General features: G+C 37.6%; 1 protein-coding gene across 4 annotated transcripts in view; it reads left to right on the top strand.

Moving 5' to 3' along the window:
• Nucleotides 1–627: 627 nt before the first annotated feature.
• The window catches only part of LOC106074609 (inactive phospholipase C-like protein 2), a 118195-nt gene continuing 105516 nt past the window's right edge, over nucleotides 628–13306 (top strand). Inside the window, exons 1-2 of one of the 4 annotated variants that reach the window (XM_056043285.1) lie at nucleotides 997–1222; nucleotides 6061–6142. In XM_056043285.1, coding sequence (XP_055899260.1) covers nucleotides 1145–1222; nucleotides 6061–6142 — 160 coding nt within the window. In that variant the 5' untranslated portion in view covers nucleotides 997–1144. Of the gene's footprint in view, nucleotides 1223–6060; nucleotides 6752–13306 lie in introns of all 4 variants that reach the window. The other 3 variants (XM_056043286.1, XM_056043284.1, XM_056043283.1) reach the window with 3 other exon arrangements.

The raw sequence follows: 13306 nt of genomic DNA, 5'->3' as shown, positions 1-13306 counted from the left end.
AGTACTATGACTACAGTACATCTATCTATAGGCCATATATATGTAGGCCTATATACATATATATATATATATATATATATATATATATATATATATATATATATATATATATATATATATTTATATATATAAGGTCGACTATATCGATATTCTAATCTACCTTTGTCGATGTGAAATGTAACGCAATTGGCTTTTCCCAACTCTATATAATGTCAGGTGCCCATTAGAGTTGAGTGGTTGGTCGTTGTGCTGGGCACATGACGCCCTCGTTAAACGAGCTAGGGTTACTGAAACCGATGACCTTTACAACATCTGCACTATAGATCGCTAGTGGAACTTTACTTAAAAATTGGCTCATTACATTATGAAATGAGTAGGCCTATATAATGCCCATATATCTAGTTTTGCACAAAAATGAATTTCGTTTATTTTACAAGCTAGAAATAAGTTGTTGACATAAATTATGATAAATAGATAACAAAAAAAAGTACTGATCCATGGCAGAACATAATCTAGACATACAAGATATAGTCCAGAGTCTAGATCTAGATCTATATATATAGGCCTACCCTTTTCAATTTTACCACTTTGACTTACTAATTGTTTAGACCGCAAGGTCACGAAAACAGAACAGTTCATTTCTAAAAAGGGAAGGCAATTTCGCTTTTCCTTATGAATTTTGATGCAATTATGCATTAAATTAAGATATGTTGGTATGAAAAAAAAAAGATCTATATGTTGATTTCTGTGTATTTAAAATAATTTTTATTTTCAAAATTGAAGTTCAATGCCCTATCCCCCTGCCCTAGATCAATATTTCTAATGAGTTAAAACAAATATCAAGTTGTATTCTTTCTGATAAGATCTTCTAGACTCTTAACTTACTAGATTTAGACTAGACTAGAGATCCAAAATATGGCGGACGAGGAGGACAACACAAATGGGACTGTAAACACTATGGAGGATAAAACAGAGGAAGTATTTCTAAATGGAGAAAAAAATGTATCTGTAGATGCATGCAATGAAGAAGACGAGGAATGCGAAGAAGAAGAGAATGAATTAGATCTGGATATAGATCTAGATCTAGAGTGTAATTCTGATTCTAACCAAATTATTCCCCGTCGATCGAGTCTAATGAATAAGGATGGAAAAAAGCGAACCAATACTCGGAAAAAAACTGTGTCGTTTAGCAGTATGCCTACAGAAAGGAAAATCGCCACAGGTATGATTAATAAAGATAACATTAATACAATTTAAATTGATCTAGATCTAGAGACTTAGATCTATATACTGCTAGTCTAGTGGTAGTGCTAGATCTACTCATCTAGCTACTAAGGCTAAGGCTAAGCTAGGGCTAGGATGCTAATTAAATCATCATCATGACATGATCATGCTACTTTTATTTGCTAGATAATAATCATAATAAGATCTAGCTATCTCTACTAATCTAGATCTATCAATCTATAATAGTATTTAATAATGTCTATATTTCTATAATAAATGACTATATCATAGTCTAGTCATAGTGTCATAGTATTATTTAAAGTAAATACAATTAATAAATTATATTTTAAATATTTATAAATTTAAGATTATAATAGTTATAATTTTTTAAAATATAATTATTATGATGATATCATAATAATTATATTAAAAAAAATATAACTGTTCTATTATAATCATAAATTTATAAATATTTAAAATATGATATTATACTTATTATATATATATATATCATCAAGATCTAGATCAACTAGTCACTAGTTACTAATACTAGTTTATAGAGTCTCTAGAGTATGATTCTAGGATCTAGGTATAGGTATAGACTGTGGTAAACTGTATAAAAAGATATATATAGTTAGTATCTATAGATATAAGATATAATTTATTTAGAAAATTTTATAGACTGTCTAGTAGAGTTAGTATTCTAGTATTATAGAATAGATCTAGATCTATTAATTTTTAAACAATAATATTATTAGGCTAGCTGCTAGTCACTAGAATTCACTATATCTAGATGTTATCGTTGTACATAATCTAGAATATAATAGTGTATAGATCTAAATATTATTATAATTTGAATTAGTGCACTCTTTGAGTCTGTGTCTGAGACATTTGTAAACTAACTCTATAAAAAGATCTAGTCTCTATATAATCTCTAATTATTAGCTAAAGGCTAAAGATTAAATTCAATTTTCTAGATCTAGATTGCAGTGGATAATAATATAATAAGAATGAGGTAACTTTGCCCTACACCAACTTTAATGGTTTTAAGACGTATATGATATATCAGTGTTATGAAAGAGACTAAGCTTTCTTCCACCCAGCAAAGCAACTAGTTTGTATTATAGAAAGTGTGGTGTTTTGGAACAAGAGGAAAGAGTCGTGGTTCTGCCTTCTGACATTAAAAGGCTGTCACAGTGGACCAAGCTCAATACTATGAAGTTGATTGTTGACACTGTGCAGCAGAGTGCCTGAGAAGTGAATAGGAGGGTCAGGTGCCTTTGAATCTGACTCTGGTAGTAGAAAAACTACACTTCATGCAAACCCAAGGCTGACAGTCACTGTTCTGTGTTTGCTGTGATCATTTGCTCATCACTCTTGATTATATAATATACTAGCCAGATATTACCTGCTGCCCGCGGATATAGTGCAATAGAAACAATTAAAGAAAATAATAATAATGTTATAAAAGTAAAACAAATGCATGAATTCATGAAATATAAAAATATTATGAATGGAGCTAAAAATAGCTTATTGACCTAAATCCAAATTTTTAATTAAAACAATGGCTTGTGTATAGATCTATATTTAGAAGTGCACGATTTTAAGAATAGAGTTGCACTCATGGCGAACGAATGTACGTAAAAATGCTTTAGAAACACACATTTGAAGGGTAATTTGATTTAAAAAAGAAATTAAAAGGCCTATATTTTGGATGTGTTAAAGTATAAAGTAGATCTCTCATCTTAGAATTAGATTAAGAGTTAGAGTTAGGCCTAGGCATCAGATGTTTGTGTGCAAGCATGTGTGACAAGTCAAAAACTCGCTGTCAGAGTCACTCTAAATTATCACAGCATTAATTATTATTTTTCATTATTTATTTATTTTATTTTAATTATTTCCCCATCCTACCTCCAAATTATTCACCCGCCACACCTTTTCCTCTCTACCAGGCTAGACTTAGTCCACCACCTTGGAGAAAATTAGGCCAGTCCTTTCATTTATCTTCCCTTGACCGGGGCAAAGATACACGCAGACTCTTTGATCTTATCCGCGGATGTCCGCCGCGATTGACACCCCCCCCCCCCTTGGGTGGAATGTAGGTCACTCTTCCTCCCACGTCTCTCTTTGATCTAAGAGATTACACGGGTCAACATACCGCGTGATACACCAAGGTGCGGCGCTTGTCGGACTTCACCCACGTGTAAGCTAATTCTTAGCCTAGGGCATTTCCTGTGTCCGCCCGCACTTTCCAGGCATATATAAAGTAGACCCAAATGAAATCAGACCCTCTTTCATTTCTCATGCGAGCTGAGCTATCGAGTCTGGACTGCTTCATTTTTCTCACTCCTAGAGGAATACCTGGTGGTAAGCCGAACTTAATCACAAGTTCCATCTAAATTACTCTGTGTATATTTCCATTGGATTTTATCATGTGTATTTTGCCTAGTTCATTTATATTTAATTAGTGCATTGTGTATTTCTCACTGGCGTAAGTAGAAAACATAAACATGTTCTATGTATTTATTTGTGTACTGCATTACCCTATTAATGCTACGTTGCTCAATTGATAGTTGATGCAACTATGTATATATTCGTACATCTTAGTTTATTCCCTTTATCTCGGTTGGTCGCCTTGATAATTTTACTAGCGCACTGATACTGCGTCTAGAAAAGAGATATGAATTATCTTCCCTGTATTGAATTATCTCCCCTGTAGTCATTTTACTCTAACGAGAGTTGCGCCCCTTGAACGGACACACTCTCCATTGTTCTCAGCCTACGGTCATATGTAAACAAACTGTCTGGGTCGCTGACCCCTTCCCAATTCACCCCCCCCCCCTTTCTTTCTCCATCCACCTGTGGTGTTAATTTGAGATTATTATTTCCCCTTCTATGTACATTTTTATATTATTATTTCCCCTTTTATGTACATTTCTATATTGCTACTATCTGCCATCTATTTTCCCAAATCCCATTTGTCATCATCTCCTCATTGTGCTCTAAAGCAATTTCACCAATCTGACGAATGCACCTCATTCGAGGGCATCGATAAGATGCATGAGAGACATGTCCTAACTTGTCTTTATTTATCCGCAGCCTCCCTCAGGTGTCTGCCTATTTATTTGGTATTTGCCGCTTAGTGTCTACTCGACACTACTCAACTATTTGCCATTTGCTGTTCAGTGTCTACACGACACTACTCAACTCTACTACTTGGCGCTATCGGCATTGCCCACCTGTCATCTTATTAGGTGCGACGTCCCTATGGACTCAGGTCTGTGCGAGACGTCATAGCTACGCCAACCCTCTGCAACTCACTGGACATATCCTGTCAATTACGCTGCCCACGGCCGATCAGCTCTGCCCGCAGTAACCTTGTGCCCACGGTAGCCGGCCACCCGCCCTACTGTGCCCACTACAGATATTGGATTTTGGGGATTGAGACTCCACAAGAACTATATCACCGGCGTCCCTCTATCCGCTAGAGCGCCACCTCCAGCTGCAGAACCTCAAGCCAGGACACAGCCAGCTGCGACATCAACAGGAATACCAGCTAAGTCAGAGGACAAAGTGACATACTCTCTTGTTAGGTGCAAGAGTGATGATTAAACATAGAATATACTAGAGATAGATGCAAACCCTCCCCCTTTTTATCCTTATATGTATATTTATGTAAATAAATATTCTTTATTTTAACTTTTGTATCTATCTTTCATTGCTTCGTCTCGTTGCGTACCTGCTCCCGATTCATATGCTGATAGGTTGGTGTGTGATAGCTTTAAAAATAATCATCCCCTAGACATAAAACGTGCCAAACACACGTCACATTGCCCCACCTGTCACAGCATGGAGCCTTCGCTCTGCGCATGCATGACCTCTCCCTCTTGTCTCATGTATACAAGTCTATTTGGATTCTTAAGCATGTATGTCAGGACATCTACATTTGCAGATATAAAGAAAATATTTATGTAAAAATGCTTTTGAAACACACATTTGAAGATAAATTTTATTAAATAATGAAATCAATAGACTATATTTTGTATTTTCATGTGGTAAAGTAAAAAACTATCTTTGTAAATTGTAGTTCTTAAATAAGATCTTGATCTAGATCCTTTCGACCTTCTCTCATGTAGGCCTAAACATGGCCTAGATCAGGGGTGGGCAAATTATGGTCCACGGGCCACATGCGGCCCTTGAACACCCACAAATATTAGATGTGCTTCAGATTATATAATATATATATATAAAATAATTTTAAATATCTATAGATATAAACTATTGAAACTTCAAATTCTTTTGATGAAGAGGCTAAAGAAACATTGACAATACATGTCATTCTAAAAAGTAAACGAAGATTATTCTAATTGGCAATATGTTGAAACATTCAGTCAAAGATGCAAACCCAGGCCAGTATTTATTCAATTTGATACTATGAAGAACTGTGTTGAAAGTGTTTAGTTAGTAAGGATGAATATGGCAAGTGTAACAACTGATGGTGTTCATGCTTTCCTTGGGAAAGAAATAGGTTTGTTAATAAAATTAAAGAACAATACCTCAATTTTACAAACAGCTTCATTGAATATCAAACATATTATTGACCCAATTATCTCAGGGATCAAACTTATCAGAGCTAGGGGTCTTAACCACAGGCACTGGCAGTTATGAAAAGTACTTGAAGATTTGGAAACAAAACATTCTGATGTTCGGTAACAAAGTAGTATCGGCGTGGTTTGGCATGGGCAAAGTATTGAGAAAAATATAAGATCTCAAGGTAGAAATTGATATGCTCCATGAAAGATATTGATTGTGACTTTGTTTCTGATATTTCTGTAGGAGTGGAAGACAGACTTCATGTTTTGCCATCGACATTGTTATTATGTGCATCTTTTCAAACAAAGCTATCTTATTTCTCCAGGTAAGCAAGTGAAAACAGCTTTGTCATTTTCCTTTGCTGAAAGGTGAAGCTATTTCTTGTGAAATGGTTGAAAAGTACAAGACTTATTTTAATACTTTGAATGTGGAAATTGAAAGCAAATTTTAAGACATCAAAAACTTGGAACATTTTTCAATACCCTCAGTTCACCATTTCGTGCAAAAGCTGAATCAGCTCCAGAGGACATACCTCCAAGCAAATTATGACCTAAAAAAGAAGTTCAAGTCAGATCTTCCTCTGGAGTTTTATGGGTGCCTGAAGTTGTATTTCCACAAACTTTCACATTATTTGGGTCCACAAACATCTGTGAACTAGTATTTTCTTGTTTAGAAATAAAGAGGTGTAATAAAGTGTTGATGCTGACTAACTGCAATTTGAAAGCAGTGACTAGTAATCTAGTTCCACATTTCCGGAACATTATGCATGAGTGAAAACAGTTAAATATATTACACAAAGTACAACTGTACATTTGTGGTGAAATGTTGTGACCTAAAAGACATAACAAAATTAGTTTCAAAAATTGCTTTTGTTGCAATGGAAATTTACAATAAAGTACAATTATGAAGGGAAAGACATACATAGTTAACCATCGTAAGTATGCAAGTATATATATATATATATATATATATATATATATATATATATATATATATATATATATAATGCGACCCCCCATTCACAAATTTTTTTTAATGCGCCCGCAATAGAAAAAGGTTGCACACCCCTGGCCTAGATCCATGAAACAGTAATACTTTCAGGGAGTTGCACAATTTTTTTTTTGAGGGTCTTAAGCTTGTTTTAGGGCTACTTTACATATACTTTGGTTCTAGTTAGTACCCAAGGAACATTTATGCTAAGTTTTATCAAGATTGGTCAAACGGTTTTGATTTCTATGCAGGACATACACCCATACAGCTTACTTTCTTCTTTATAGTATAGATAAACATCCGTTATCTTATTTTACTTGTTAAGTTGCTTCCTTTAAATTTAAATCAATATATACATCTTGTCTAAATGACTATCATCATCATCAAACTCCATTTGAGTGAGGGTTTGAGAGGCTTAAATCGTCTCTTGCAAAAGCCCTGGACAGAAACCCTGCTGTCTTGCGCAGTGCGCACACGTCACCATACAGGTCGAGAATTTTTGGTTTCCCAGACCTGTCGAGATGGAGATCAGCAAGTCTGGAGCAGTCAAACAGAATATGAGGCACGGTTTCCTCTTCTTCCCCGCAGCGAGGGCACTATGAATCGAAATTTGGCCATAGCCGTGAGAAATATGAGCCAACAGGACAGTGGCCTGTCCTGCACTGTGCTATAATAGCTTGCTCAGGCCTGGACAGCCTCCACCATGGGAAAGTGCGGCCAGGGCACCTCATGCGCTCCCAGACTCCACGGGCTTTTTGGGACTTGTCCCAGCACTCAAGCCACTTTTCCATTTCTGTTTTTGGAATTATAGCCAGGGAATGATGAAAACTTGCAGCCTGTTCAGTTGGTGGAATTCGCCCTCCCTGGTGAGCCAAGGAGTCTGCAATAGTATTGCCAGTTACACCTATGTGATTCGATACCCACTGCATTATTACAGGGGTGCCATAGCGTTGCTTTATGTTGTGTGAAGCCATGATGACAGTTTCGATATTGGAAGGCCATGTAGTACAGATTTTGAGTCAGTGACCACAACAATCTGTGTTACCCTCAAATGTCCCTCGCCGAGTTGAGAGCCAATGACTTTTAAGGCTTCACAGACTGCCATGGTCTCCGCATCAAAACTGCTAATACTACCACATGGTCCAAAGATTTTGACTGAGTAAGAGCCAAGAAAGTCAATGCAGGCGCCATAGCTTGCTCTTCCAGAATCTATCGATGCCGACCCGTCAGTATATGCAAAAGTAGCACTGGGCTTGAAGGCATTAATGGTTTCCCTCTTCGTGGATGCCAGTTTCCGCACAATGCAAAGTTTCCCTGAGGCCTTTCTTGCAACTTCCCGGATGTGCTCACACATTTTTAGTTTGCGTGCTAAAGTTACACCAAGGTACTTGGGTAGCTTTTCCATGCTGAGAGCCACTCCGTTAAGGGAGAGCCGTAAAGGTTGCCCGAGCGTGAACAAAGAATAGACCGTCTTGGAGGTGTTTATTTCTAGCCTCCATTTTTGTGTGTATGAGCAGAGCGTATGGAGATCTTCTTGCAACACTTTTTGTATAGATTAGAGATTGCGCTCCTTCCGGATTTCCAAAGGACAATATCATCAGCATATAGCAGCTTTTGACATTTTGGCTGAGCCGATTATTTATTTATGAAGGCCGTGAAAAGGACGCATGACAGGACGGAGCCCTGGGGGAGGTCATGCTCGAGGGTCATTTCCCCTGAAACTTCTCCGTACATCCTTGTTCTTATTGCAAGCTCTTGTAGGAGGTCTCTAATCCAGTAATATATTCGTCCCCGCACCCCACGGCTCTTATTTTATGAAGCAAACCAGGCCGCCATACTTTATCATATGCTTGTTTTAAGTCAAGGAAGACTGCTTATGTGCTTTCGGTCCTTTGGAATCCATCTGCTACGCTCTGCACAAAGATGTTGACTTTGTTCTTAGCGGACATTCCAGCCCTGAAACCAGCCTGTTCCGGAGCTATAAGACGGGCACTCTCAAGGTACCAAACCAGACGCTCATTTACCATTTTTTTCAGCAATCTTTCCCACACTATTTATAAATTCCAAGAGAGCGGCCCTTCCTCCCCCCCCCCCCCCCACATGCTTGAGCATTTCGGGGGTGATACCATCCGGCCCGGGAGCCTTTTTAAGCTGGTATTTCCTTATGGCATCATTAAGCTCTCCTATCGAGAAGGGGAAGTTCATCGTTCCCTCAGCACTTTCGGTCTGTGGTTCCTTTCGGTCTTTTTTTTTCATCAGCTTTGCGAGCTTTATCAATGGCTTTGGACATTGGGGACTTCTTGGCAGCCTTGTTGATCTTAGAAAAACATTTGTTCAGCAAGGTGGCAGTTTTCTTCTTCGATGAAATGTTTACCCTACTGGGTGAAGATAATGGGGTTGCTGTTTTCGTACGCTCAGCATTTTCGAGATTTCTCAGAAGACTTCAGGCCTTAGAGCTATCCCTTAGGTCTAACTTTGCACAGGTATTGGTTCCTTTGGCCACATTTCCTGTAACAAATGTTCTTAGACTCGTGTATAGTATGACTATGAGTTACAAATAGCCCATAGCCTAAGGGTAAAATATGCATAAACATTTTTTAAAAATTATCTTCAAAATTAAGGTGGCTATAAAAGAGTGCCTAATTTTCCGGTGCCAAATGTTCAGCCTCGTGTAAACTGCCCAATTAGCCAATGCCTAAATTTCCGTTTGCCTAAATTTCCAGTGCCTAAATTTCCTATATTCATTTTTCCCCTCAAAAGTAAACATTTCTTACTGAAACACATAGTTATGTCCCTTGACAAAAAAAAAAATGTCGGTTAGATAAGTGTGCGGAGTACATGCGTGTTTCATTCTCTAGGCATTTGATCGATCCAGTGCCATCCAATCACTCTGACAGTTCATTGGAATTCACGCAATGATCGATCAGTACGTAGGTTAACTACTATTTCTAGATTCAACTAATTGGTTAATGAAGCATGACGTCACGTGAACGCGTGGAAACAAAATCGATGTCTAGGACGATACTTAATAAAGTGACATGACACACTGATGAGGGAGTCACGATGTTTCTGGGATGTGCTAGACTGGACCATGTTACTTTTTAGCCTAGGATATTACTAGAGGGTTGGGTTTACGTTTAGTTTCCTGACGATCAAGAGTTGTATACCCATAGAGTTTCGCGTCCTTTACTAACTGTGAAAGGAATATATATTCTGTATAATTGAGAATATTGTGGCCTAAATAGATTGGATAGTGTTATGTTAAGTGGAAGGATGTACTATCTGTAGACTGTAGAGTGCTTCAGTGCATATGTAGACAGGAGAGAGTTTTATGTAAATTGAAGAGTGTTATGTTAAGTGGAAGGATGTATTATCTGTAGACTGGAGAATGTTGTTTATAGACTAGAGAGTTATATAGAATTATGTACTATCTGTAGACTGCAGAGTGTTACTGTGCATATGCAGACTAGAGAGTTTTATATCAAGTGGAATTGTGTGTTATCAGTTGAATGTAGATTGTTATATGCAAACTGGAGAGTTGACAAGTCCTGCTCTTTATAGTGTGGAGTTTATTTAATTACGACTGCTTAATTGTGTATGTTGTGTACAGTTTTATACTGTTAGGTAAATTGTTGATCACTGCTCGCTCTGTTTCCCAGATCAAACGGGACGAGGAAATGTCTATTCTTTAACCCTTCCAAACTTTGGCTATCGAAGATAACCTTATATGAGCCAGCTTCTACTAGCTAGAGACGACCAGCCTATCTTGCACTTTCTACACAGAGGAGTCCAGTTATTCAGTTACCAGAAGCGATAATTTGAGCAATTTAGACGATAGTTTCATCAACTGTCCAGTTTCTATGAAAATCGTTAGAGCCGTTTTTGAGAATCGCGTTCACCCACCTCTTACCCACCCAACCTCCACTCCGAAAGTGTGACTTGACTAGAGGTATTGTAACAAGAAAAACATAAACAAGAAAAAAAAATATTATAAAATAATCTCTCTTAATCTTTTAGAGCGATAATTTTGATCTTAATAACTAATGAATGTTGAATTTTAAAAAATGTAGTAGATTTATACAGTCGCTTAACCAGGTTTTTAAAAATTGGTTATCTAGAGCAAAATAATCGCTCTATAATAATACTCTTTATTATCCGTTCTTTCTCTCTCTCTCTCTCACTGTCTCACACTCTTTCTCACTCTCACTCACTCACGCAAGTAGACCATTCCTTCATCCAATACTGTCCTAATTAGTGACTTTAAGCTCATACTTAGTGCCTTTTGCTTGAACCTATCACGTTGGATTGCTCATGGGAACTACTTTTCTAATCATTATTCTAACCAATCCTTGACTGTATATATTTGTTTTAGCCATGTAACTTTGGTTTTCGACGTACTAATGATTAGGACATTACTGTGAGATTGAATCTGCTAGATGAAAACACGTGACCGTTAGATCGTTTCATTCCTACAACAGTGGAAGCTGAGGACACATGTGGAGGAGGGACATTCGGGTGTTGCATTGGCTAGGAATCATCCAGTGTATGAAAGTAGTCCACTGGAACTGTTGAATCAACGAAAGGGCGCCACGCCATGAGCTGCGAACTAAGTAGGATCTAGCTGACTTTGTTGAACAGGAGACGTTCTGGTGTAAAGAGATCTCCCTGCCAAGGACACTAGAACAATAGTCAAAAAGACGTTGTCGGCTTTTTATCGTAGATGTATTATTGAACCCAAGGGGGAAGGTGCCTGGGGGGGCGTATTTAAGTAGAGAAATCACACAATATGTTTACGAATTCTTTATTTCTTTATATATACTAATTATTCATATTTAAACCAATTTTTAGATTATGTCCCCCCCCTCCAACTAGTATGTTTGTAGGGTGGGGGGGGGGCAAATTGTATCTATCCCTCCCCTCCCAACCATTTGAGTTGAAGGGGTGTGTCCAATTTTTATTTTTTTTTTAGAAATCACAGTTTGTTAACATAATTAATTTCCTATCTATATGATAAAAACTACTTATTCATATTCTAACCAATCTTTATATTATGCCTCCCCCCCCCCTTTTTTTTTTTCTGATATGTTGGCCGATTCTTAATAAGAATCTCTCTCTCTCTCTCTCTCTCTCCATTTGAGGAACTACCCAAACTACTATTAGTCTAGATCAGTGGTTCCCAAACTTTTAGGCACGTAGATCCCTTGCCACGTTTTCTCGTATTCTGTAGACCCTCTGCTTAGCTAATATTGTCATTTCTAACCGTTGTAAGGTGAAGTAATAAATACCACACACGTAAGTTCATCTCATCTTGGAATGTATGAAACAAGTCTGTTCAATAGGCAATGTCCAATTTCTACTTCATTCAATTTCATTTGAAAATGAGAACTCCGATCAAGTTTCTAAAAGGAAAACAAATCTTGTGAACCAAAAGCTTTTCGACAACCATAAAGTATTTCAGTGTGATGGAGCAACGGATAAAAGTTCTTGTCATTTTCTTGACACATTGGAGCAAGTGATCGCGTATTTAACGAGCTGCTTCGGTTGATTGCGTTGAGAACTCATTGAAGTTATTCAGGTCACTTTTTTTTGTAAGCTTACACCAATAGCATGTTGCTGTTGGTCTCCGCTGCCCAAAGGTTGCGACTTTGCAGGTCAGTGTTGCGACCTTCTAGAATGAATAGTTTCGCTACATTTCATAATGAAATTCTGCCATGTTAAATATTAGTTCTCTGTAGACTAAATTAAGCTAAGTAAACGAATATTAAAATTTTTCATTTTTCATTCGAATAATATGACTAAAATTTAACGGATTACCTATAATAAGGTATAAATAATTTATATTTGTATAAGATAATTGTTAATTTCATTATTGTAAGATCGAAATTGAAATCACGACCTTCTTAAATCAGATCCATTCTCGTGGACCCCCGTTTGCATCTCATAGACCCCATTTCTTTTTTTCACTTTCGTAGACGCTTTGAAGTTGTAGACCCCTGGGGGTCTATATAGACCATGGGCATAGCCAGGATTTTTTTTCGGGGGGGGGGGGGGATTTTTCCTCCCCACCCCCGGAAATATATATTTACATTGTATATGTGTGTGTACATAATTAATCTTTATTACATTCTGACCCTTCATTCTTTCGGAAGACGTTTATTGCACCCTACAAAAGGTTCTTCCTGTAGTTAGTGAAAAAATCGTAGACTCTCAGCCATTGCCATCAAGGGGGTCTGGGAGAGCGCTGTGAGCTCCCCTAGCACGGGGCGGAGCTCCGCCGCCAAACACTATTTCCGGTATTGAATGCCAACAAAATGCATATTCTGAGGTATCTACAGTGCATCATCCTGCTATTAAAAGTTTTATTTAAAAAACCTTGTGTGCTATGCTTAGATCCTCCCGCGTCGTTAGGTGCATTGGGTGGTAAGCTGCTTCCACAAAAATCTGTCACTGGCAATGTTTGAAGCCTCTTCCCACCTGCTCTGAGGACCTCCATGAAAGT

Source organism: Biomphalaria glabrata, chromosome 10, assembly GCF_947242115.1.
Source record: "Biomphalaria glabrata chromosome 10, xgBioGlab47.1, whole genome shotgun sequence".
Classification (NCBI taxonomy): domain Eukaryota; kingdom Metazoa; phylum Mollusca; class Gastropoda; family Planorbidae; genus Biomphalaria; species Biomphalaria glabrata.
This window is presented reverse-complemented; position numbering and strand designations above follow the sequence as displayed.